At 46.4% G+C, this 27,563-nt stretch overlaps 1 protein-coding gene and 1 long non-coding RNA gene across 10 annotated transcripts in view; one reads left to right on the forward strand and one right to left on the reverse strand.

Moving 5' to 3' along the window:
* The first annotated feature begins 1,988 nt into the window (after positions 1-1,988).
* On the forward strand, positions 1,989-3,909 carry LOC143483204 (uncharacterized). Its single transcript, XR_013122441.1, has 3 exons — positions 1,989-2,019; positions 2,603-2,712; positions 3,776-3,909. It is a non-coding gene; the product is annotated as an uncharacterized LOC143483204 (long non-coding RNA).
* A 7,141-nt stretch (positions 3,910-11,050) lies between these two features.
* The window catches only part of svilb (supervillin b), a 43,123-nt gene continuing 26,610 nt past the window's right edge, over positions 11,051-27,563 (reverse strand). For 4 of the 9 annotated variants that reach the window (XM_076980912.1, XM_076980911.1, XM_076980915.1 and 1 more), the window contains 29 exons: positions 27,386-27,481; positions 25,954-26,200; positions 25,696-25,782; positions 24,180-24,891; positions 22,378-23,011; positions 21,495-21,627; positions 21,242-21,286; positions 20,559-20,639; positions 20,152-20,299; positions 19,846-19,941; positions 19,564-19,644; positions 19,287-19,467; positions 18,172-18,344; positions 17,498-17,653; positions 17,259-17,395; positions 16,969-17,116; positions 16,632-16,777; positions 16,378-16,553; positions 16,108-16,255; positions 15,708-16,005; positions 15,244-15,398; positions 14,862-14,967; positions 14,458-14,665; positions 14,229-14,362; positions 13,967-14,122; positions 13,450-13,593; positions 13,244-13,365; positions 12,988-13,143; positions 11,051-12,080 (listed from right to left, as the gene is read on the reverse strand). In XM_076980912.1, coding sequence (XP_076837027.1) covers positions 11,994-12,080; positions 12,988-13,143; positions 13,244-13,365; positions 13,450-13,593; positions 13,967-14,122; positions 14,229-14,362; positions 14,458-14,665; positions 14,862-14,967; positions 15,244-15,398; positions 15,708-16,005; positions 16,108-16,255; positions 16,378-16,553; positions 16,632-16,777; positions 16,969-17,116; positions 17,259-17,395; positions 17,498-17,653; positions 18,172-18,344; positions 19,287-19,467; positions 19,564-19,644; positions 19,846-19,941; positions 20,152-20,299; positions 20,559-20,639; positions 21,242-21,286; positions 21,495-21,627; positions 22,378-23,011; positions 24,180-24,891; positions 25,696-25,782; positions 25,954-26,200; positions 27,386-27,481 — 5,191 coding nt within the window. In that variant the 3' untranslated portion in view covers positions 11,051-11,993. Of the gene's footprint in view, positions 12,081-12,827; positions 12,855-12,987; positions 13,144-13,243; positions 13,366-13,449; positions 13,594-13,966; positions 14,123-14,228; positions 14,363-14,457; positions 14,666-14,861; positions 14,968-15,243; positions 15,399-15,707; positions 16,006-16,107; positions 16,256-16,377; positions 16,554-16,631; positions 16,778-16,968; positions 17,117-17,258; positions 17,396-17,497; positions 17,654-18,171; positions 18,345-19,286; positions 19,468-19,563; positions 19,645-19,845; positions 19,942-20,151; positions 20,300-20,558; positions 20,640-21,241; positions 21,287-21,494; positions 21,628-22,377; positions 23,012-24,179; positions 24,892-25,695; positions 25,783-25,953; positions 26,201-27,385; positions 27,482-27,563 lie in introns of all 9 variants that reach the window. The other 5 variants (XM_076980913.1, XM_076980917.1, XM_076980916.1 and 2 more) reach the window with 5 other exon arrangements.

The following is a 27,563-nucleotide window of genomic DNA, read 5'->3' on the forward strand; positions in this document are numbered from 1 at the left end:
CTCAAGCAATCCAGTGCTCATAAGGTAAACCAACAGAAATGAAATGCTCAGGTTAATTTTATATAACCTTAATTTTTATTTTTTATTTGATATAATTATTTAAGACTTAGAAAATTGTGTGTTTTGTATTTGTATTTTTGATATTCTTATCTTAATTCTTATTCATATGTATGAGTGCATTCTATTTTTAATATTCTTATTTTAATTCTTATTCATATATGTATGAGTGCATTGTACAGCACTTTGGCTGGCCCTTGTGGCTTTTAAATGTGCTTTATAAATAAAAGTTGACTTGACTTGACTTGACTAATTATATGAATATGCATGATTTTTAAAATAATGTTTTTAATGTTGTTTCAATAAAAAAAGGAATGACACCATGTACCATGATGACATAATGACGTCTTGAATCCGTTGTTGTCTAATCAGTATGGCTGGCGTCTGTGTGTCTCTTTGTATGCTCATTTTGCACACAGACAGGCACAGTGTGTTCTGTAATAACACCATTTATCATTTATTTTATGCTTATTTTGATTATTGAATTTGCTGCCTAGGAAGCTGAATTCGATTCTAAATAAATAATCAAGTAAACTGCCTTGACGTAACCAGATAGCAAAAGGCATAAAGGAGATATGAATGACCCTGTGCTTCTCTGTCTGTACTGTGCTCCATGGCATGCTGGATCTCTATTTTGTATTGTTTATGAACATAACAAAACCCATATAAGGACATAAAACCCAAATATGGACATATGACTCAGATGGTGTGACCAATGAGGTATGCACACCACCCAGGATTGCAAATCATCAACACAAGGTGAATAACTCGGAACATAAACAAAAGCTCTGTGTTAACCCGCCTCTTTGTTGAGTCGGTGTGTGTATTGACATCCCCTTCTGTGGCCTGAGTCCATCAAAGGGCGTCTGATCCACTTATGTCTGCAAGGACCTCCATCATGGACAAGGCATGGAGCTACCGCCTCACTTCACTGGCAGAGCCCCTCACGTCGACTAAGTGAAGAGTTGGCGCCCTCTACTGTTGATGGGGCTCCTCTACAACCAAGCGAGTACCACCATGGACTCAAGGCCAAGCAGCCTGCCCGTATATCAGTCAGGCATAGCTCCGTTTGCCCCTAAAGTACAGACGAAGGGCCCTCTGGCCCTTGCTCTGCTAACAGACAGTAAAAGACAGCAAATTAAGTGAAAACATATTCACCTGAAATCAGCAAGTGAACATTAAGTGTGAGCTATGCAATAAAAGACAATGGAGATATCTGTGTATTTCAGTGTCTAATGGTATTTCACGCTGCTTTGGAAATACAGCATTGGTCTTTGTCACAAGTGTCTCTTTGTAGAGTCTGAAAATAAAAGAAAGAGCTTATGGACTTTCCACTATTTCAAAACCCTTTTCCACGACTCCACTTCTCCTTGTGTCTAGTCTGTGTGTGTGTGTGTGTGTGTGTGTGTGTGTGTGTGTGTGTGTGTGTGTGTGTGTACTAAACATTGCTTACATTATTTGTGAATAACATTATATATGAATATAAAAAGGCATAAAAAAACAAATATGTAAACATATTTGTTTTTTAAGAGACACACAGAATGCTATAAGGGATAAGTATACATTTGAATTGTGATTCCTATTTTATGGTTAGAACTAAAAACCTAGAGCTAAACCGAAACTGTCACTTAGAAAAGCAGACACGTGTTCAATATCCTTTTTTTTTTTGCTTAGCACGTAGTTTTGTCAATAGGGTCTTGATTACACATCTCTATATTTCTCACTCTGACCTCTGCGCCAACCCTAAACCTTATCCCACTGCTGCAAGAAAGATGTGGATTTTGAAGAATCCAAGAAAGATGTAACAAGACTCTAAACAAAGCTGCGTTTACTAAATTACCATGACCCTGTGGTCTGGTTGGTCTAGTTTCTCACTGTGAGACAGGAAGTAGGCCATTCTCAGTTTATCAGCGATGGTACAACAGTGGATTCTTGTTTTCTCTGTTTTAGGCTCAGTTGCAGGTAAATAGTTCTCTAAACATCATTTTTCTCTGCCACTTCATTTATATTATTTAGCTTTTATGTGTGAGAGTTTTTGGGGCTCATTCAGTCTCAGTCTTATTGGGAAAATAGCACAAAGTCAATCTGATTAGAGTAGTACAAATAATTTGGTCTGCTTGGATCTCATGGGGAGGTAATTAATGCTTCAAATTGTCACTTTATTTAGGAAATTTTGTGATATACCACAATCTATCATTTGCTTGAACAGTATGATCTATTGTGTTGTACAGTATCGCCTGTTGTGTTATAAGTTTGTGGTATAATACATTTAATAATAAGTGTTTATCAAGTACATGTTTGTTCAGCTTTGATTAATTAAAAGTTTAGCATGCTATGAAAAACTTGGAACATGTATTTTAGAGAGTATGCTCCATGGAACCCCCTCTTTTACTGCTATAGATATGAACTCTAGTGAATGTGTGCAGATATGGTGTGTGTGTTCAGGAGTCCTGACAGGCAGTTCAGTCCACCTGTAGTATGCATTTCTAATTAGTAAACAAACTAATTAAATCATCAATTTGATCATCTTTGCCGTCTTTTACAGTGTCCAGTAAAGTTTTAAGGCTTGCTGGCAGTTCAGTTCAGCTGGACATACACAAGCATGGTGATCATCTCGCTGAGGTCAAATGGATGTTTAACACAAGCATCGCTGTGGTAAGATATCATAAACGTTTTAAAATAGCAGTAGCGTACCTCCCTTTTGGAAAAAGAGCAGAGATCAATGAAGACACCCAGAGTCTGACACTAAAGAACTTGCGGAAGAGTGACAGCGGACTCTATGAAGCAAAATCAACAACTCATGGAAATGTCTCGACAGTTGTCGTGTACACTCTGTCTGTGCTGGGTAAGTTTCACAGCATGGCAAACAGAAGGGGAAATACAAGCATGACTCCTGACACAACGACCTTACCGTTATCAGTTACCATGCTACATTTTACTCTGTTCTTAACAATGTATTGTTAACCCACTGCGATCTACACGTATACACAGGATGTGACGGTGGCCGCCCGTGTTCGTGGTTTCTGTCTGTGTATTTACGTGTGCTTGTGGTCGGCGGTGTTTCGGCCTCTAGGGAAAAGACCAGTGTGTCCCAGTCCCACTACCACCAGCATGGACGTGGTAGTGGGGGGAAAAGTGGACCCGACTACCCAGGGCCCGAGTAGGGAGAGGGGTGCTTTATGCTCATGTGCCTCGTTTACTGGCATTTATAGGGGCCCACTGACATTGAGAGTGTACAGGGCCCAGAATTTGCTGCAACGATCCTGACCACCAGTATTCATCTTAGTTTCCCCTCAGTTTCCATTCTCATGTGCATCACGTGTGTCAGGAATTTCAGGAATACAGTGACAACTTTTCCTTCTTTTTGTGTTTCTTAGATACACAGTTGACTTTTATGTTTTCTTCTCTCTCAACATTCAGAAAATCACACATCCTATCCATACTGCAGCTATCGCTTGTTTGCAACCTTTCATCAGTCTGCATTTGTATCCTGTAGTTATGTAGTCAGTTATGTAGTCCCATTGGCCAGTGTTATCAAAAACAAATAACACACAGAACAAGACAGCACTACAATAAGCTCTGGGGGAAATATTATAGAATAATAAATTATCCAAATCTTAATTACTATAATTGTTTTGTCTTTGTGTCTAATGACTCACATTACTACAATAATGCATAAATACCCATTTGTGTGTGTGTGTGTGTGTGTGTGTCCCAGATCCAGTGGCCAAACCAGTCATCGCAGCAGTTCCTGACCCACAAACCAGTAACACCACTAATGTGACATTTAGCTGCAGTGGGCACAACATCTCAGTCAGCTCAACCTGCTATAACTGTAAATGTGAACAGAAGAACAAGACAGGTGAAGAAAATCTTGAACTAATCCTGTCTGACAATGGCAGATCCATCATTTGTCAAATTCACAATCGACTCAGCTTGGAGAAGAGTGAAATAGACATGACACAATTTAATCAGCTCTGTCCTGAAGGTTTGTGCCCACACATATACAATTACACATACGATACCTGGTTTAAGTTGTCACTTTTTGACCAATCAGATTTGCAGCATTGTCATAATTTTGACCTATCCAACAATGGAATCTTAACAGATTATATTTGGGATTACATTCTTTGTCCAGTCACATTACGTTTGTCAGGAAGTCTCACAGTGTTGCTGGAGCCAACCCTTACAGATTATGTATTCATGTTTTTTTCTGGCTTCAGTGCTCTTAAGCATATGGTGTGTTTATTGCTATATAATGGCACACAGTCTGAACACAGTGCACAGAAGGCCATATTAGACTCTCACAGCCTGTGACTCTGAGTACACACTGTCATGGTAACACTCTGGATTTGGTTATTTCAAAACATCTCAACATCTCAACCCCTGTTAAGGATGTAGCTTTTTCAGTTCATTTCTGTTCTTCAATATGTGGGCCTCATCAGAACACAAGACCCAAGTGTGTCCGTTTTTAGAAGAAATTTTAAATTTCAGCAGTGCTGCATGTTTCATGAACATGGCAGCATATAACCCATCTGGGTCTACAAATGTTGTCAGATCATTATCAAAGGTTTCCATCTCCATTAGGAAAAGATCAAGCTGTCTTCAGGCCCAGATGGCTCATGGGTGTCATAGCCGCAGGGGTCGTCATCATCGTTGTGATCCTGATCGTAATCAAACCATGGAAGACAGGTGTGGTCTTTTATCTCAAATGTATGAACGATCAGTCCTCAGACATGATCATCTTGGTTAATTTTAATGATAAAGTAGCTGAATAGCTGGAGAATAGTGAAAAGGATTATCCAAGATGAATAGCGTTTTGATATAGCCTACTGAAAATGTATCTAAAATTAAATTCTCAGTTTTAAATGTGCTATTGTCAGTGCGACAGTACTGCCCGTTGACAACATTTACATCTACTTTAAATACAAATGAAATAGTAAGTAGTATTGTGGCTGGTAGCAATAAATAATAGTTATAATAGTTAATAGTTAATAGTTAATAAATAATAGTTAATGCTGTCAATTCATAACTACTTTTAAAATTCTCAGAAAAAAATGGTATTGCTAATTATGAATAAGTTTCAAATGGTAATTGTTTTTCCATTGTCTTCTTGATCATCTAGAAACAAGATGCTTTGAATGAAACCGAACTCAAGAACCTTGAAATGCTTCTCACACAGCCACTCCTTGGTTATCCTGGCTGGTCGTTGTCAGGTTGAAAGACCCAGCCACGACCCATCATTAATGCTCTAACTGAGGGAAGGAGGTTGTTCCCCAAAACATGTTCTCACAATACATGGCCCCTGTCATCCTCTACTTAATACAGTGCAGTCATCCAGTCCCATGTGCAGAAAACCACCCCCAAAGCATGATCCTCTTAGCCATTGAGTAGTTGGAGTCTTACTGATTGTGTGGTGTGGACACGTGTCTTTATGCAGCTAATGACCTCAAACAGGTGCTTCTAATTTAGAATAATAAGTGGAGTGGAGGTGGACTTTTTAGAGGAGGGCTAACAGGTTTTTGAGGGGCAGATTTATTGCTGATTGGCAAGTGTTCAAATACTTATTTGCAGCAGTATATAAATCTGAAGGGGACATGTCCCCCCCGTCCCCAGTGCCATCTGTGCCCCTGCCCCTTCGTGATTTCTAAGTGGGAGACCATGCATAAAACACATACGGTACCTTAAATAGCAAACATTGGAAGATGCACAGGACACATTTTAGCTTAACATTTCAAACCTCTGAACACCGTTGACCATACAGCCTAGAAAATGTCATAGGCGAGTGTGACTCCACACCCCACTTCCTAGAAGACAAGCAAATGTGTGAATGGGCAAAGTAATGCAGGCTTGTCCTGAAAAAACACGTGTGACAATTAATCAATTAATACAGCTTTATTGATTGGCATTGGCAGTTTATTGGTATGCCCTTGTGATTGTGTGAACTGTAGATTAGTTTTAGTCTAATTTACTTTGTGTAATTGTGTGTGTACATTGAATAGTTTCTAAATTTTTATTAAGATCAAATTTTCTTTTAAACATAACAACAATGCACTTTTTAAAGTAAATAATTGCTCACTTATTTGTGGAGGTATTTTTAGTAGTAATAAGTAATAAACAGCATTATAAAACTGACAAATTTGCTAATTATGCTATAAGCCTATTAAAATCAATCAATCAGTTCTCAGAGTCGAGCTTTTTCTAAGATCCTTTTGGTACAGTCTCTCTCTGATGTGGACAGTGACGACTGCCGACATCATGACGATCAGCGCTGCTGTGTACAGCACCGTCTTCAGCAGGCACACAGACACACCAGCAGAGGGAGACACTGCATCTGAAACATAGACAAGACCCATTACTGTGCGTAGTGCACAGATTTAGTAATAGATGAAGTCTCTGATTAAGAAAAGGCCTCTCGTGAAACATAGACGTTTTGAATGTCACACTTAGCTGTTTCGTGCATCTTGTAATCGAATTGTATCCTGACAAATAATGAAAGTAAATATTTTGTAAAAATGAAAGATGCCAACATTGGTGTTTCCACTTTGAAGCAGTTCCTAAATTGCTGATCGTAGATGAATTCATCATGTGCTGACACATGAAGAGCCAGGTTTTGTCAACAGTGATTCACACACATGCGGCATGCAGTTACACATGCATTGCTTATTTCTCAGAAATGTTACACGTAAGAGAAATTTGTTTCTTCTGAGTCTAATTTAAGACATTAAGCATACAAACAAGACCAGATAATTAAACAAAGAGCTGGTTAATTATTTCAAATAGAGACGACATCTAACCAAGCAAACAACAATAACAACAACAATATTTGTCCTATAACGTTTGCCTTTTTTGGGATCATGTTCCAGTGATCAGTGGGAGAGCTCCACGGTTTAATCTGGTCACAGCAGTGTTTCAGGTGGACGGTGAGATTAATCCTGGACCTGAAGTCTTTCTTAGCTTTGGTCAGGCTTGTCAACATCCTTCTTGTTGACGGGTGTGTGATGGTCAAAGGTCGGATCGCCCAGGAGCTGCTCACATGGACTGCAGCTGTGGCCCACACCTGTGTCCTTCCTTTGTGTCTTGGCAGGAAGGACATGTCCTTCACTAGATTAGTCCAGTGTGTCTCAAATGTATGTCCACACCACCTCCTTTGGCTGCATATTTATGTGGATGTTCCCTGTCTGGATTAATCCTGATATTCAAGATGCATGAAACAGCCAAAACAAAGACACACAGAGAGTAAACACATATAAACTAATGCATTATGTATAAAAAAAATTAATAGAGGTCCAAATAAGAAAATATATTTTGTCTTGTTATTCATCGTAATTTAATTGAATGTAATCTCTTTTCATAATCATCTTAATTATTGCTCCTTACCTCACCAAATTTACTATCAGAGCATTTCATGACAGAACCTCAATCAGAAGCACATCGTACGTATTATGAAAATGCGTCGTGTGAAGGTGGAAAGTGGAAAAACACCAACCCAGGACAGTGAGGTTGTATCTAGCAACGTCTGCAAAGTTTTGAAGAGGCGATACAGTATATGAAGAGGTTATACGTTGTCCACCACATGGCGGGACAGGGAAGCTTAGCAACTAGAACTGTGTACAGCCCAACCAACTGAACTCATAATATTAAACTTGGCCAAATAATTAATAATAATTATTATACCAGTTAGTTCTGACCCTACAATGCGATTGGCTGAGAGGCGATCACTGTAACCGAAGCTCTCCATGTATTACTCCGCCACATACAGGTAACCTAGCAACGCAGCAGCGTTTACAGGCCAAACAGCGCAACTACAAACAAGCAGCAACATTATCAAAATGAATTACAGGGAGTTCGTTAAATCTATTGGCTTCGAAAGCATTTGTTTCGATCTGAAACTGAAGGCTGAAGCTATAAATGACCAGCCTGATTCTTTCAATGAGCCAAGGTTTGTCACGCTTACAAACAATGATTTGGATGAGCTGGAAATGCAGAGAAACGAAGTTAATACCGTAAAACAAACGTCCTTAATGTATTTACATCCTGGTTAAAGAGCAACGACATTGCAGTCGATTTTAGTATTAACCAAAATGAAATGAATCAGCTTTTACGACGTTTTATGGATCCGTCAGAAACGTGAAGGGAGAGTTATATAGCATCAGCAGCGTCGTTGGTTTAAGAGCTGGACTGAACAGATACCTGAACGAACCTCCAATCAGCCGTGGATGGTCAATAATTGTTGTACTTTATTTTTAATAAATACAATTTCATCAACAGTTGTTTTTGTGTATATTTACCTCTATAATATTTATTGGGTAAGGCTGTTCCAGTGTTGTGTAAGTTTAGCAGCGAGCCATTGAATGGAACTATTTTAACTGGCGGAGTGTTTTTAACCAAACAGGTCGTATTTTCTCGTCCTCTTTAACTCAAATCTTTCAATAAACAGCGATAATTGAACTGTGGTATAATGGCAATAATACACTCGAGGTTCGTGCTATAACGTGTAATATTGGCACTGCTGTGCTGATCTACGACCGCAGCACAGCAGTGCCAATATTACCCGTTATAGCACGAACCTCGAGTGTATTATTGCGTAAATAATTAATATAATAATAATAATAATTTTTATAATTTTGCTTCGCTTCGCTCATATTTGTTTGCCTTTGCCTCCCTCATAGGAATGAATTGCGAAGTTCGCTTCGCTTGGCCAAATTCGCGTGTATGTGTCCCCGGCTTTAACGTTTGATGTGGGAGTCTCCTGTGTTAAACTGGTGCTTAGAAGTGAAAAGTAAAAAGTTTCGCTTTGAAATGTAGTGAAGTAAAAGTATAAAGTCTTACCAAATAAAAGTACTTGAGTAAAGTACAGATACATGGAAATGTTACTTAAGTACAGTAACGAATTACATTTACTTCGTTACTGTCCACCACTGAAAAAAACACCCCTCAAATACAGGGGAATTAACTTTTACCTGACCAATTTTAATGTTGCTTTGTGTTTCAGGTTTGAAAAGTGCTGGAATTTAGGCTAAAGTATTTGAAAAGGCTTGAAATTGTAACTACTTCGTTTCACAACAAATATCTGTCTGACTGAACACTTCTCTTGTATTACGTTAACAAGTACAAGCCTCTTGTAATTCCAGGACGAAACAGAGAACGTGAAGACGTTAAGATTGGGCGTTTTGAAAATAAATATCCATTAAATAATGTGATAAAAAAGCGAATTATTTCGAATCATTTAGAGTATATGTATAAATATTTAATTCAATAACGTGCTGGGAATTATTGAAATGGACCTTGAAAGTGATGTACAAGTGCTTGAATTCTACCTTGTATAGGTGTATGAACCCTGCAAACATGACTGTTCTCATTGCGCCGAGACGCGGCGCGCGCGAACTTTAAATAAATAATAACATTAAATAATGTGATAAAAAAGCGAATTATTTCGAATCATTTAGAGTATATGTATAAATATTTAATTCAATAACGTGCTGGGAATTATTGAAATGGACCTTGAAAGTGACGTACAAGACTGTTCTCATTGCGCCGAGACGCGGCGCGCGCGAACTTACAAAATTCGAGAGGTGCACGACCTCGTGAATCGGCGCGAGGCAATTGCACACGGGCGAAGCCACCGCGATTACGTTATTTTCGCCAATGTTTGTCCTTAAAATAATTGATTTAATCAAGTATATTTAGTCTCTCCAGTAGGGGTGTGACGAGACACTCAGCTCAAGAGACAAGACACGAGACTGGGTTCACGAGATCCGAGACGAGACGAGATTTTAAGAACACTAAAATTACAAATTATATGACTGGACAACAGACTTTTATTTAACTTTAAACATGCATTTCGAAATGTTTTATTATAACTCTTAACATGCATTATGTAAGAGACTGAAAAGTCCGTCGTAAAGCAGTTTTCGTCGTTAAGCGCAACACTAGATTTAGATATGCTTTAATTAATCGTAAATACAGTATAGAAAAAAACTAACCATGTTCTCGTGCGTACAGCGTGAGAGCGCGATCGCGTTGCCGAGATGGGCTTATCGTACGCAACACTCCACAACACCCCACTACACTCCACAGTTCCTCCACGCACCGCGCGAAATAAAATTTAAAGTTGGTGGTAACTCCGGTCCGTGGTTATCCAGACCCGTCGTTAAGCGTCGACTCACTGTATTATGTGCAAAACAAAACGTTCTTCTCTGTCAATACAGAGTTCAAATAGTGCAAACAGAGCCTGACCAAGTATGTCACTGAATTTGCTGCAACTACACTGCCATGTTCATTTTCAAGAATATTAGCATCCCCACACTGCTCCCGATATACTTTACTGTCTCAACTTGCCAAAGCCTTTCTGTCCCTGCTACCTCTGTTCAAGTGAGATATGTTGATTTGAGTACTGAGCTGTGGTGCTGCTGTAAATGTCTCTGCATCCTGCTCGTATTAGTCGCGGTGTACGGCATTATTTTCATACAATGTTTGCATATGTAGTGTCTTATCAGTCACTCTCTTGCCATTTATCATTTCCGCCGGGTTCCTAAAATGCTGCCAAACAAACGATTTGAAAGTGGCGGATGCATCTTCAATAATGCCTGTATTTTCCGACGTCGTTGTGACGTCATCAAATCTCGCGAGACAGATTTTTAACGCGACGAGAAATCTCGTGGAGTTGGGTCTCGCGAGATCACGAGACACGGAGATCTCGTCACACCCCTACTCTCCAGCACACACTACAGAGAACATGTGACACAGGTACAGACACTATCTTGTTATACTCAGCATTGTGTGTGTGTTTTGGTTGGTGTGATCCTTCAGATTGTTCCAAAGAACCTAATCCACCACCATGGACCAAGTTCTCTGAAGAACCTACTTCACCACCATGGACCAATGTCTCTGAACAAACCAGTACCTGAATTAATTGAACGTGCCCAATGTAACAAATTTAAAATCCCTCTATTTTAAAACGGGTTGAAAATCACACACAATTAGGCTGTCATGAATTTTAAATATGCTCTGTTTTATTACCCATTTCCTTTATCACAAAGAAAAGTCTTCGAAATGCAGACCAAAGTCCATTCTGTATATAAACTGTACACAAAAGCAAAGGCACTGTGCTGTACATTTACAGTAATTCATTCATGTTGTATCTTTTCTGCCATCACAAACAATGGATCCTGGCCCTTTAAGGGAAGAGATCACCACAACAACCAAACCCCATCCACACTTCTTCCCCAAAAGGTACCGACATACTCGGCATGCAAACTCCTCTTGAGATGGAAAACACACACACACACACACACACACACACACACACAAAAGAGAGAATGGTATCACAGAGTACACTACATTTCATACAAAGAACCTTTTACTAAATACATTCTTAAAGGCTATGAGGCATTCTTCTCACACACACACACACACACACACACACAGCCACACACACACAGCCACACACACACACAGCAGGACAGCACCATCCCAGAGTGAACTACACGGGACAAGACGGAGAAGAGCATAGTGGATCAACCCCCCCTGCTTTTTAAGAAAACATTTAAACACTTCAGAAGGGAACAGCAAATGTTGGGGAAGACCGTACGGAGTCTTACTGCACAGCACAGTTCACAGAAACGGAACGTCACAAAGCATCAGGCGGATCCGACCGTCAGGAGCCTGGACACGGTCAGGGGCCCCGGCTTCCCCGGGGACACGACCAGCGGCGTCGGAGACGGACATCGCAGCAGGCTGACGCGCTCGTGGGTTATAAAGTGACTTTTGACTTTGACACGGCCTGGCCGCACCGTTTTACCGGAGCGTGAGAGACCGTGTGCAGGGTTGAGTGGCTTCTACGACCACCTGCGGTCACACCACCCACGTGAGCACAGAACCGCTGGCGGCGGGCCGAAATGGAGCGTGGCAACAATCACCGTGACAACGTGGGACTAGAAGAGACCTTTGGCTTTTTTTAGGTTGACTTGTTTCCACCCTGGCAACGCGTCATAATCCTCTCTCTTCATCTCCAGGGCTTTCTGAGGAAACACAACACAGGCAAAAAAAATAATAAAATCACACTCGTCCTGATGTTTTTTTAAATCTCAACAGAAGCAACACAGGGATTCGAGGTATCGAAGAGCATCAGTTATGTGAACGTGAGATTGAATATATCTGGAGTTCTTGCCAGAACTGTGACATTTGTATATTTTTTAGTCTTCACAGCTTACTTGGAAATATAGGTGTTCAGCCTATGACAGCCTATGGTTTACAAAGGATTGAATATACATAAAACAATTTTTTAAACATTGCAGTTTAAGCTAAGCCAAACTGATTCAGCAATTTAAGTAGTATAAATGTTGCATTCTATAGACATCGATAACATACGCTTGTATGCTCGCATTTTACTAATGAAATTACTAATGAAATTCTTGACAATACCTGCCACTGCAATCAGACTATTCACTGTAATGAACGTTATTGACCAACAGATGTCAGTTTAGTGTCACTTCAAAAATCAGCGTTGCTCTCAGTTCAGTTTTAAGAATGGCTTATTTTATTCATGACACGAAGCAAGGGTCAAAGGACATGATCATAAGATCGGGGGGGGGGGGGGGGGGGGGGGTCAGGGGTCAGTGGAGGTTTACCAGCTGAAGCAATGAAAGTAGAAAAAAACTAGCAGTGAGGGAAACTAGAGCGAGAGAGTTAGGTGTCCTGGTTGATCAGTGGCGAAAGGGCAGAAGACATCGCAGTGACTGTGACATTCCTTGATTTTAAAAACTCACCTAAAACAGAAACCCCTACAAACCAGCCTGTAAAACAAGAACATCAGATTCTATACATTCAGGAGTCTCGCATAAATAAGCATGGAATACATTGGTCATCCCGAGAGGCCCCGCCCCCCTATATCTGAGGGGAGCGAGCGCAGACTGGGCGTAGTCTCACCTCAAAGTCCTCGTCGGACAAGTAGACCTCAAGGCGCAGGGGGTCGACGCCTTGGGGGAGGGGCCGGCTTTGCAGGGCTTCTAGCGGATAGGTGCTCTGGCAGAGACGGGCCAGAACCTCCTCCACCAGGATGATCTGGTTACACACCTCTGCCTCCTACACACACACACACACACACACACACACACACACACACACACATTAATTATACATCCTTTCTCTGTGCATACATCTTGAACATGTTCGTGGAGGTCACCTGTTCCGTGATCTCAGCGACGTCCTCCCTGTGCTCCCAGCTGGGGAACATGTTGGTGAAGGTGAGAGGCTCCAGACCGGCGTGGATCAGGTACGACTTCTGAGGCTTCTTCTCGTTCTTCTCTGAAAGAGAGAGAGTAAAAGAACGTTCGTGTCTTCTGGCTCGCGCATGTCGCCGTAGCGACCCCCGCCACGGGCCCAGCTCACCTCTGCAGTACCGGAGCACGGTTTCCATGGCGCACTTCCTGTCCGCATCCCAGCGGATGCGGGCCGATCCTGGGCTGTCCAGGTCCTTTGGCCACCAGCCCTGCCACAGGTAGACCTCATGATAGTTATCCACCAGGAACAGAGCTGGAGAGAGGGAGGGAGGGAGAGAGAGAAAGAGAGAAAGAGAGAGAGAAAGAGAGAGAGAAAGAGACAGAGAAAGAGACAGAGAAAGAGAGAGAGAGAGACAGAGAAAGAGACAGAGAGAGAGAGAGAAAGAGACAGAGAGAGAGAGAGAAAGAGACAGAGAGAGAGAGAGAGAAAGAGACAGAGAGACACAGAAAGAGAGACACAAAGAGAGAGAGAGAGAGAGAGAAAGAGAGATTGAAGGCTTATTTGAGTTCATTTAAGTGACCGAAGCTCAGTTCTTCTGTTCCTTCTGACCTTCCCAAATCCTCGTACGCGAGTTGACCCTTACGAAACACACACCCCAGGTGTGCTGGCGTGTAGTCATGGTTACCTGGCTGCGGCGCGGAGTACAGGTCTTCCTGCAGGAAGGGCAGCGAGCTGACCAGGTCCGCAGGTCTGGACGGGAAGAGGAGCTCCTGGGCCACAAACTCGCCCGAAGAGCTGGTCAGCTGGAAGAGGCGTGGGGTGAAGTTGAACTTGCCCGGGTCTGAAAGAGCGAATGGAGACGGACTCGAGACGCGCCCAAGACGAGTTCAAAGTCGTCGTTTCTAGACCCCGAAATGCACGGAGGCCGCACGCATGGGACGCGGTACCTTGGAGCATGCAGTCGTACGCCTTCCGGTCCTTCCGGCCCAGCGCGTCCCAGAACTCCGCCGGCTCCGCCCCTTCGTCACACTCGTGGATGGTCACGTTGCAGCTGCTGTGAAGCCCCGCCTCCAACGGTCGTCTTGGGAGGCAAAAAAAAAAAAAAAAAACGGAATCAAGCCGTGATCTTGAGCTCTGCGTTCCGAGATCTAATAACGCGGCTTCCTCCGAACTCACTGCTCTTTGATCTTGTTGGCGGCGGTGCGGGCCACGTCGCGGCTGTGCTCCTGGGCTTTGCAGCCGTGCCACAGGAAGATGAGCGCCTTGTTGACGCTGAGCAGGATCATGGAGGTGCGGGACCGCAGACTGCTGCAGTGACACGCCACCTCCAGCAGGTGGCCCTCCTCCGGCATCTCCCCGCGCACACAGTACAGGCGCCACTCGTCTGGGGGTCGGGGCATGGGTGGGGGTGATGGAGACAGATGGAGTTACTCCACACACACACACACACAGGCAGGTGTTACATGGACACAAGCTACCTTCAAATGATGTGGACGTGAGGAATGAATATGCGTATTAGGGGTGCAGAAAAACAACAAAACAGGAAGTGACAGAAGTAAGGGAGAGGGGCGTGTCCTTACTCTGAATGTTCTCCTCCTCTTCCTCCCTCTTCCCAGAATGCACTATCATTCCCCCGCCAAAGCACTGCAGGAAGCACGGCGGCTCCTTCCCCTGCTGCACCGGCACCTGCCAATCAGCACACAGCGCCCAGCTGACCTATGACCTCCTTTGACCTTGTGACCTGCTCTGGCACACTACAAGCTCCCGTCTTACGACACCCAGCTCACACAAGGTCAAAAGAGCCACTTCAAAACTGATACACTTTGATGGGTTTTGAAATTACAGTGCAGGACAACAGCAAACTGCAATGCTTTTCTGGCATTTCTGAGGACCGCCCCGATACTGGAATAGCACGCCCACATGGTCGGCCCCCCCCCACACGGTCAGCCCCGCCCACCCTACCTGTGCCCCTCTCTCTTCGTCCAGCTCGACGGTCATCAGCGCCGAGGTTCCCTTCTCGCTTACCGTGGAGTACCTGCCCTGCCAGAAGAAGTAGCAGCACTTCTCCCGGCCGGGACCCGCACTGCGCACCTGCTCAGGCTTCTGTCTGCTGCCCACTACACACACACACACACACACACACACACACACACACACAAATATAACCAACCTGAACCAGAACATCAAACATTCAAATAGGTGCAGGATAAACCATCATTAGTGAGTACACACACACACACACACACACACACACACACACACACACACACACACACACACACACACACACACACACAAATATAACCAACCTGAACCAGAACATCAAACATTCAAATAGGTGCAGGACAAATCGTCATTACCGTCCACACACACACACACACACACACACACACACGCACACGCACGAGACGGTCGACGTTACTCACCGGCCACGCTCACCATGTACTTCCACTTCACCACGTAAGCGTCGCCCTCGTGGAACTGGCCGATGCTCTGCTTGGGCAGCCGGCTGTAGTCGAACTCCAGGATGTGCCAGACGTCCACGCTCACCGTGCTGATCTCCACGGTGCGCAGGCAGTCCTCGGAGCCGCCGCCCACCGGCCCGTGGCCCCGCCCCACATCCTGCCCATCCAGAATCATGCTGACGGATGACTGGAGGACGGGGAGCATCAGAGCTACGTCGTACGCACGGCACTCTGACCGAGAGTCCCCACCTGGAGAGAGCTACAGGCATGACATCAGTTTTAGTCTTCACTGATGCTCAGATGCCTTACAGGCCACACCCCCCAACCCTCCCAGCTCCACCCCTTTTCTAGAGGCTCTGACCTTCTGCTCAAAGGACTGTTCATTGCCATTCTTTGGTGGCATGCCAGTGAGCTCTCTCCAGTCCAGGAACTTCTCTCTGAACAAAGACGTCTCGTTGTGCTCAGTTAGCCGGCCAAAGACAGCCCAGTCTGGACGACCTTGACCCTTCCTAAACACACACACAAGAAAGAAAATGTGAATCACTAATTTACACAACAAAAGAAAAGACTTCAATACATTTTTCACCACAAACCAAGATGAGTGCACGTTCGGGTTCTTCTGCCCTCTGACCTGGGGATGAGGGAGTTGCACCCGCCGGGGTCCAGCGGGTTGATGTCGCAGTTGGTGTAGTCGAAGGTGCCGTTCCAGAGGTGCTTGGCCAGCTGGAAGGCCACCTTCCTCTGGGCGAGGGTCACCTCCTTCCCATGCCACACGTACACCTCGCTGCCAAAGTCAAACACCAGCACCTACACACACACACACACGTTGTAATGGTGTTTTAAATGCCGCTGTACAGGTGCTGAGGAGGATGTGAAGGTTCACACCTCTTTGGAGCCCAGCAGGGAACTGCGAGGAACTTTGCCCCAGAAGTCATCATCAGGGAGCAACTTATCATCCACCAGACGGAAGATACAGTTCGTCTCCACGATCGCACTCTCATACAGCTCATCATCTTCAGGGGGCCCAGCCGCTGTGACACACACACACACACACACACACACACACACACACACACACACACACACACACACACACACACACACACACACACACACACACACACACACACACACACACACACACACACACACACACACACACCATATAATGTACAATAAATTAAGAAATTCAACGTAAGCCTGTGTTGGAGTGTGAACATACACTGGTAGCTGGCTGGCCCTCCCAGAATTTTCCAGAACTCCACCACCATCGGACTTTGAGAGTTCGCCCCTTCCTCTATGGTCTCCACCTGCGTTGCTCGGCAACCAAGGTCATGGTTCAAATAGATGAAAGTGGCCAGCTCAGACGCCTAATAAAGACACAAATGAAAAGGGGAGGGAGGGTTACATTAATAGGAAGGGCTGACCTCAGATCAGCTTGACTACACCCTAGTGTTTGATTAATATAGGCCAGTACAGTTAATACTGATCTGGAGTCAGGCTGAGATGTACCTTTGCCCTCTCTATGACATTCGCAAACTCTCCAATCCAAACGAAGCAGTGTTCAGGCGTAACCAGCAGAAAACAGTCACCACTGTTCAGAGACGAGACTCTGGGCTCTACTAGTCTAGTCTGGACGTGCCGACGCCCTAGGAACAACAAGACAGACAATCAGACAAAGAACAACGATCAGATTTTGGTTATGACAACAAATCAACATTGAAGGTCATACACTGTGTGCGAACACTGACCTTTGACCTGCATGAGCATGACCTTCTTGTAGGGAGCGGCGCTGTTATTGGTCACCTGCTCAGAGTTGCTGATGCTACGTAAGCTGACGCTGCTGTAGTCCTCCTTGCTGGCCAGGCCGGCCACGGCTGCGTCCACCAGACTGGAGCTGTTGCTTACTACCCAACACACAAAACACGTTAAACCACACACACGGAAGTGCACGTACCGTTAGACTGCAGCCCTTAGTATAAACCACACACACACACACACACACACACACACATAATCACCAACATAATGGCGCACATTCACAAAACTTCTAGTAAGCCTGTAGTTCAGAGCAGAAAGTTGCACACACACATTTTTCTCTTCACCATCTGTCTCCCTCCCTCCCTCCCTCCCTCCCTCCCTCGTCTTTTTTAGTACTCACTCTCCTCCTTCTGCCATTCAGTGGATCACACTACAAATATCTGCTGGAGCAAAACTCCTGTTCACTCCGCCCCCTCCCCCATTCACTCCGCCCCCTCCCCCCATTCACTCCGCCCCCTCCCCCCATTCAAATGAAACCTAGAAGAAAAATCCCTCGCCCATTCCTCGTCATCTCCCTCCCTCCACTCTCCACTCCTCATCCTTCCATCACTCCACTCCTTTACACCCCTCCACCCCTCTCTCCTCCCCTCCACCCCACACTCACTCTTCTCCTGCTTGATCCTCCTGCTCTCCAGGAGGCCCACGTTGAGACGCTGCTCCACGTACTCCTGCCGGAGGTCTTCTCGCGCCGCCAGGATCTTCAGCGGGTTGCGGGACGCCTGCACGTTGCGCGAGGGACGCACCGCTCGTTTGTGCCGCACCATCGCCGACACCAGCCTGGGGCGCAACACGCCAACCGCACGTTAGGGGAGGCGTGAACACGTTAGGGGAGGCGTGAACACGTTAGGGGAGGCGTGAACACGTTAGGGGAGGCGTGAACACGTTAGGGGAGGCGTGAACACGTTAGGCCCGTCTCATTTTATAGCCTCGTTACAAATTCCTCACAGTAATTACGACCCTTAATTCACAGCGTGCAGATGATGGACACTGCAATCTCGTTTCGTTACGCAACGTGAAGGCGCCCTAGCAAGGAGGGGTCGTCTGTGACTAACACAGAGCAGCATGCGAGAGGGTCACCACACAACGCCAGCTGGTTGCTTTACCTGAGGGAACATGCAGTTGATTTCTCCACAAATCTTTTGTTTCTCCACCAATGATGCACCTTAGAACCCAAAAACGTGGTCCGTTTCACTGGTCAGCCCCCTACACTATAAACTACCTTGGTTCTTGCCCACAGAGAGTAGAAATGAGAGAATCATTCCTAGCATAGCACAGCCCTCCACTAATCAGTGTGTTTTGGGTACTGTACACTTATGCCAGATTTTTGCTTAATGCGATCACGTGTCCAAGTGTGCTTGGTGTGTATTGGTACGTCGCAAAGACGAGCGAACTCTTTCAATACGAGAGTACAACATGTCTGCTTGGGTTGAAAGCTTTTGAGCCGCAACTGCCCTGTTCCAAATCACATCTCACCGTGTGACTGCTGCGTTCATGACCCTGCAATATTAAAGGAGGGCGCTCACTTCACTCTCGGACCTCTAACTGGGTCTCGCCACCAGGCAGCTGGAATCATCAGCATCCATGACGACCACAGTCAATATGCAAATGCCCGTCTGCAAGTGTGGCACGCTTAAATGAACGTCTCCAAAGACGACATACAGTGCCCGCACCCTTGGCTTCCTGCCAGACCCATAAGTATTTATTCCCCCGTGCGCTTACTGTGGCGTCTGACTGCCAAAGATGGCGTCGAAGTCTTCATCGCCCGGCAGTCTGCTCGTTATGCAACGAGGAACGTCCACCACGTGGCGGTAGAACTTCGAGAAGATCTCGTCGTCCAAGCGCATCACTTCCTTCACCGCTTTCTCCGTGACGGTCAGAGTGGTCTCCTGCAGGCCCGTCACTGAAAGGCGAAGAACCGAACCAAGAAATCACCGTCCGAACAACGAACGAAGGCGGCAAGAGAAGTCGGACGGGCCAGAGCTTCTGCGGCCCTCACCTTTGCTGTTCAGACGGCCCAGAAACGTCTCCAGCTTATCCAGCTTCTTGTCGGACTCCATATCCGCTCTGGCCTCCATCTCTGAAGCAGAAGGGCAGATGTTTTCAAGCATTATACCCAAACGTCACATCTGTGGCTTTTATTTCAAAGATTTATTTTACTAGGGGGTGCGTGTGTGATGAAGAGGGGAATCAGTGAGTAAGAGTGATAGAGTAAAGGACTGGTGGTGGGTGAGAGAGTGCGAGTGTAAGCACTCGAGAGAAAGAGTGAAAATGGGTTTACCCTCTTGGGGCTTAGAGATAGCTGGAATGCTGCTCTTTAGTTTAGCAGACACTGGAGACAGAATTGGACTGATCACGGCAGAAGAAGCAGCAAGACCTAAGGCAGGGTCAAGGGTCAAGGGTGAAGGGTAAGACAGACTGTAAAGATGCCACCAGGCAAAGTTCTTAAAAGTATGCAAAGCATATTTCAGCCATTTGGTTTATTCGTCATTATGGGAAGCCAATATGGCCAAAAAAGAAAATGCTGAATATGTATTAAAGGGCAAACTTTCCATTAAACTATCAGAGTCCATGTTTAAGTGCCGACCTTTCTTCACCATCCGAGCAGCGACGGTGTACTGGGCGGAGTCATTTGCCACGCCCTTTCCGGAGCTTTGCCACGCCTCCTCTCGAGTGGAGATCATCTGCTTCCGCTCCTCAATAGACATCTGCCCCTCGGCCTCTTCTGACTGCCTCTGATTGAACAGGAAATACAAACTGGCGTTAGCAACACCGAATCACGGATGTAGCACACATACTGCATGTGGCCTCTTTAATAAAATCATCCAGTATCAAGTCCTAGTTTCACTGATACCAAGAAGACACTCCCTGCACCAACAAGTACAAACAAGCTTCATTAACAGATATGTTGATATTTCAGTATTTAACCATGAGGGGAAATGAGACGCACCCTTAGACAAGCCCCGCCCCCTTAGACAAACCCCACCCCCTTACCTGAGCCAGGGGTTCTAGAGGCTGGCCTTTGGGACTAGAAGACACGGGAGGGGGAGAATAGGTGGAAGCAAAAACAGGCTCCTACATACACAGAAGGGGTAAGGGCGAACGTGGGTAAGGGAGCGGGGAGAAAGAGGAGAAGAACAGAACCCATGAAAAGCAGGACGGAGGAAGAGTGAGACGTGTGAGTGAGACGGAAGGGTGAGACATGCCTGAGGAAAAAAAAATGAGAGAAACGAGATTCCAAAAACACGGAAGGCGGACTACAGGCGAGAGATGAGGAGAAATGAAAAAGAGTCAGCGTCGCAAAACACCACCGACGAATTTGGACAAGGACGAGGAAGCAGGTGCCAGAGGGATGATGGGAAGGGTCGGTACCGTTACGTAAATGGCCACGGCTGCCGTTACGTAAATGGCCACGGCTGCTCCTCCTCTTAAGCTACTTATGCAGCAGTGCTGCTACAATCTGAGAGCAGCTAAAACCGCAACGGGCAACACACTAGTGAAGCCACGAGTTTAAACACACCAGCCAGTCGGTTCGGGTCCCCAATAACAGCTGGCGACTTCAGACAGACAGAACAACGAGCGACAAAAAGTCAAAGTTGGACAACAATCAGCCAATCACAGCGCAGCTTTAAAGGGCACATGACCCGGCATGACTAATACAGAAGCAATCGACTTACCCAAACCCTCTCAGACGACGCAAATTCCTCAACCACCTTTTGCTCCTACAACACACAAAGAATGAACGTAAGAGCTGCCAGATCACCATGGTTACATGTTTAGATTACGCATTATGCAGTATGACACACCAACTCGACTTTATAATCCGATAAAGCTTTTCCTTTGGATCGCTCCAGAGATTCACGGCAGTGCATGAAAACTAATGGAACTTGGTTTGCATTTGCATTATTAAGGCATTTAGCAATCACGTACCTTCTTGAAGCCTTGCTCCTCCCATATCTGGCCGCTCTTCTCGCTGAGCGACACAACTTCCTGTACCACTTCCTGCTTCTTGTTAATCCTATTCTTCCAGTCCTCCTCTCCGCTCTTCTTCAACATAGCTAACCTGAGATTGAACGAGAAATGATGTTACGTTAGATACAATTTTTTAAATATCCTTTTGAAGGCCCCCTGGCCCAAAATAATACCGATTTCTCTTCTCCAACAGCAGCCCAGCACCACGGAGTCCTAACAGAGCCGTACTTCAGACACTCTCCTCTCCTTCCTCATCCCGATAAACCTTCCGATCTCTCGCTAGCCGTAAACAAGGGCAGACGTTGCGCTAATCTAAAATAGCGAGACCTCCGTGACTCGGCGGATGGCGGTAGAGGAGCGCTGGCCTACATCCATTCATCAAGTGGGGACACAAGCAGAACAGAACCGGTCCCCACACCACCTGCACCGGTACACACCCACACCCACCCACAGCCCATACGGGGACCGGGCCCTGTGCAGCAACAGGAACGAGCCTCTATTTTTAGAGTCTCTTTGCAGCAGTCTGCAGGCTGCTTCCCCCAAGCACGTATGAACCGTATCGCTGGAATTTATAGATTCATGGGCCATGCTCAATCTAGGTCACAGGAACTGGCTCATTGCTTTTCGTTCAGTGATGGTGCTTTAGAGGCAAAAACGATTCCCAATAATTAAAATCACTGAAGTTCAAAACGAGGGCCGAGTTGCACCCCAATATTCAGTACATTACACAGAATCAGTACCTGACTATTCTACACAATACAATACTCTGAACAGACTTCCTAAATATCTTACTGCAAGGGGCCTGCATGGGTCACCCACACACACACACACACACACACACCTCTCTTTGATGGACATAGACGTCATGGTCTCAGGCTCTTTAGGGGCGCCAAGCTGATCGTCAGCGGAAGCAGGGAGCTCAGAGGGATGGAGCCGACCCGGCCCGGCCCGGTCCTCCAAGGGTGGAGCTCCTCCCGACTGGACCTGGGGCGGATTTAGAACGAAGAGCTGGGGTTTCGGTGGCGTCTGTGGGGGGGTCTTGGTCGGGGACGCCGTGTAGGTGTACGGCTGCGGTGGGGTGACTGCCGGAGGCTTCGGCTGGGTCTGGGGAGACCCTATGGCTTGCGTGTGGGGCTGGGCTTCTGGGTAGTCGTGCGCCGCTGTTGGCGGAGGAGACCGGAGGTCCGTGTACGGATGAGGCTGGGACGCAGGCCAGTGGTCAGGGGGGAGGTGCGTCTGGGGTCTGGGAGGAGTCTGGGGGGAGGACTGACTGTAAGGTCGGGGGTGTGGTCGTACAGGAGCCTGGGGGGAGCTTTGTGGGGGTGGCTGAGGCGGTGCTGGGTGACACTGGGGTGGGGGGAAGGCCGGTGTGCGCTGCAGGTATGGGAGCGCGTGAGAAGAGGCATGTGATGAGCTCCTGGAGGAAACTGCTGCAGTGCTCACGATACGCACTGGGAGGTGAGGCTCAGGAGGGTCTAGGTAAACACACACACACACACACACAGTCAAAATGCACATCCTAAACACACATTCTGCTCAATTTAGCTTTGTGATCACTGCTTAGGAATCGAGCTTTCACAGAAATACGCAACATTGCTCATTCACTGAGCACTCTAAACCATATATGTGTACACGTGTACACACACACACACACACACACACACACACACACACACACACACACACATGAATATCTTTGATCATGCAATTGAAAAATAAAATGACACGTTTTGCGCCAGTTGGGCAACGACGTATGGAATATTCGGGTCGGCTGGACCTTCATTCTCAACGAACATGCCATGCATGGGAATAAACGTAGGCATGGTAACATGCACTGTGCGGTGTGTGTCACGCAATCGCATAAGCAGCAACCTACATTTCCAAGACAACCCCCCACCGCCCCAGAGACAACACAAAAACCATCAGCTTCATTCTCTCCTGAGATTTAACATTTAAAACTGTCCATATCTGGGCAAAGGCACACAATCTCCCTGTGATCACGTACGAAGGCACACAATCTCCCTGTGATCACGTGCAAATTTCAGGAACATAAAAAGAAAATTCCGTACACAGTACTTCCTTCTGACTATTGTTGGCTGGCGTGTGGGTGTGCGCGCATCTTTAAATATATAAATAAACACGCTGTATTACTACGCTTTCCCGGTAACATTCATCTCGTTAATTTGTCCTCTCAAAATGAGTCAGCTGCGAATGCAATTCCCCACATTCTGTCTCACACACACACACACACACACACACACGCGCAGCAGCGAGAAGACTTCATCGTTCACGGCTGACAGATAAGTGCGGAGGAGAGAGTAACACCCCCGCCAGAAGCCTGGGGCCCCTCACACGCCCGCATCATTAGCCCCGCTCCAGATCCTCCAGCGCAGACAAAGAACGCTGCCGGCGTGAAAGGTCAGGAAATTATGCTAATCCCAGCAGGAAGAGCCCGGCAGACCAATAAGAAAGCGGCCTGACGCCGGACCGGGCAGCCAAGCACGACAGAGCTCAGGGCACACGGACGGCTGCCGGCCACACACACACACACACACACACACACACACACACACACACACACACACACACGGCTTCTCTCCCTCGTGCTCTTTCCTCCCTTCTTACCCCTCACGCGTATCTTACCAGAGACGACGGCCCTTCCGCTGCCGGAGCGCTCCGTCTGAGGAGGGTCTGGGGAGAGGGGAGCTCCTCGGGGGACGAGCGTCTTCTGGGCGTCCGCGTCACGGTTCTGCTCCTGCGCTCTGCCGCGCTCCCTCTCCCGCTCGCTCCCCCTCTCCTGCTCCTGCGGACGGCTCTGCTCCGCTGCCCCCTTTTCGGAAGCGTGCGGGAGCGTGTGCGGGAGCGTGTGGGGGAGCGCGTGCGCCGTGGTGTGTGCGCGCGCGTGCGGAGGGAAGGCGTGACTGGACTCGGGCTCTCCTCTGTCCGCAAAGCCCCTTTCCCTCCGCCCACTCTCGTCCTCCTGCTTTTGTTCATTGGACGGTACAGCCGTAGCCACGCCCGCTCCACGTGCCGGCCGGGCGAGGGCGTCCGATGGGGGCGGAGAGTATATTTCAGCGCTGCAGTTTTCTCCACTCTCCGTGAAGCTGAAATATCGAACTCCTCTCTCGTGGGCTGGGAGCTTATTGTCAGGCATCTGATTGGCCGAGGGCTGAAAGGGTGGAGCAGCTAGGGGCGGGGTGTACGGCAGAGCCGTGGACATCCCCAAGCGGACGTCTCCGGCCACCGCCACAGAAGGGCTTGTCACCGTAGCAACAGAGACCTGGGCGGTGACCGCAGCAACAGACCGGACCAATGATGCAGAGAGAGGCTCCAACTTCAGACTGCTACACTGCAGCTAGAGAGAGGAAAAAAAAGGAAGAATGCTGAAAAAAAAGACAACAGAGAGAAAGCGACCAGACAGCAGGACATAATTAGAAAGAAGCACGTCATTACTACCGCATAACAATTCCCGTTAGTCATGAACGGGGCACAGAGCGCATCACACAGACACATGCACACACTGCGCGGAGCGTACTGGTGCAGCATACACAACCGGCCTCTACCGCAGAACCCCACGTCCTCCCTTTTCAACCCCCACACTCTACCGCAACGTGTACACTACACGGTCTGCAAGCAGCATTGACAATTAAACAGGCCATGGACAAAAAAAAACGCTCCATAAATGTTCTATGGCTTTTATTATATGCAGAAAATACTCCTGTAAACGGCCACTTTTATTTCAACATGCTGGTCATTCACTGATCACCGGTTTTGCATAATAATCGTAAGATGAAAAGTGATAAATGAGACCGATGTCATGTTGCATCGGCCATGGACCAAGATCACATGGCAGATCTGCATAAGGACATGAGAGAATGCTGAACTGTTAACCAAGACCTCAGGGGCGACCCAGGTCTCAAACCAGCAGTGCTTTTGCTTACTAAGACGTTGAAACACTGCTGCTCCTCAGGGGAAGAGAGAGAGGACATTTTTACCAGGCCACTAGCCGAGCAAAACGTCACGTCACTGCAACCAGTGAGCAGCACATACGCAATCTTAAGGATGCAGAGCCAATTGGTTCAGCCATCGACCAATCAGAAGCTGTTATCAAGCAGGACTCACAACTGAGCCAAATCAAACGAGGTCAATATTGTCTTACGTGCTCGACCTGGGGCGGCACTACAGAACCGTTACTCATTGAAGCAGGATTTACGCAATCTGATGGATCTACCTCCTGCGTCAACTCCTGTAAAACGGACAGCATTCTTTTACACTCAAGGTCTCGACCGGAGTAACGAAGACATTCTTGGAAATTTCAGATAAAGTGTGTTTGCAGAGAAAAGTCACAGAACAGCTAGAAAGTGTTTAAAATCTAAGATAAGAACAAATTTGATTAATTTCTTTTTTTCTCCCTCACCTGGTCCACCTCGCCCTGTGTGATTGGCTGGGTCTGGAAGCGGGCGTTAGCCCTACGATGACGTGCTCCCTCTGCTGGCTGGGGCGGTGCTTGCGACAGACGGTTAAACAGAGCCATTTTCTCTGTTAAACTCAGAGTGGATAGATCTGGCTCCTCCGACATTACTCCAACTGCTGGTCCCACCTCAGCGGTCGGAGGCTCTTTCTCCTCCCGAGTGGTAGAGCCATGGGCGGAAGACGCCTGCAGACTGGGGGGTGAAGAAGTAAACATAATCAAACAAAAACAATCGCACATGTAGAAAATGCAAACCAACCAACAACCAACATCCACAGAAGCAGCAGATCTGCCCCCCAGGGGTGTTAACACGTACTGCCAAGTCATTACATGCTCCAAATTATACTGCACAAGCTAAATAATGTATATTATAAATGAAATAAATTAAACTTTAAAATGTTCAATAATTAGCACATGGACCAAGAAAATGGCTTGGCCATGTTTCCATTCGCCAAGCAGGTCTCAAAGCGCACACACACACACACACACGCACACACACACACGCGCACACACACACGCACACGCACACGCACACACGCACACACGCACACGCACACGCGCACGCGCACACGCACACGCACACACGCACACGCACACGCACACACACATGCAGGAAAGACAGCGCACAAAAGATAAAATGCAGAAACAGCATGGGTGCATTCAGTTAAAACTACAATACATTCAGGTTTTTTAATAAACAGACTTCTGCGCAAGAATAGTAGTCTGCACAAATGTGTGCAAAAGTGTCACACGTTACAAATATTATTTCATACCCGTATTCCTGCTCTGTTTCAAGCTTTGGGAATACAAGGACGTATATACACACCTGCGAGTGCATACACAATCACGCACGCACGCACAACTTCACCAACCCACCCCATCCTCAAGCACACAGAACAGTCTTGCATGTGACTGCAGGTAATATGTCCATGCGGGTAAAACTTTAATATGTCCCCAAAAACACACAAGCACGCACACATGTGCTTACTTAACACCATGAAATATATTATTTTGGGTAAAATTAAGACTTCTCTGTTCATATTATGTCACTATAGGATAATAAAAATAGGGTTATGTACTGACAGCACAGCGCCAGCAGAGGGGGGTGTGGAGCACAAGCTTGACCACTGAAATCCTGGGGAGGATATTCATCTATAGCAGCCAGCTAACAAAAACTCTAATTGTTTCAGCATTAACGTGAATCTGAACAGAATATTGGTCATTTGCATAAAGCCATGCTGCAGAGAATACAGGAACCACTATACAATAGCCTGCAATTGCATACAGATTCAAATGAACACAACTGAACAACAAACTAGACAAAAAAAAAGCTTACTGAAAGCCCTATAATCTCATGCATAGACGCACATACAGGTACCTGAAGCTAGTCATTGTGGTGCTGACTACTGTGGGACTAGGAAATCTGGGAGATGTAGTTTGAACGGTGATGATTTGGGAAGAGGGGCCAGGAGAACTTTAAAAAGAAACAGTCCACAGTGACATGAGACACAGATATACTAAAAGGCAGAAAAAACTGAATAGAAAGAATGACAAAA

The sequence above is a fragment of the Brachyhypopomus gauderio genome, chromosome 19 (genome assembly GCF_052324685.1).
Source record: "Brachyhypopomus gauderio isolate BG-103 chromosome 19, BGAUD_0.2, whole genome shotgun sequence".
Lineage (NCBI taxonomy): Eukaryota > Metazoa > Chordata > Actinopteri > Gymnotiformes > Hypopomidae > Brachyhypopomus > Brachyhypopomus gauderio.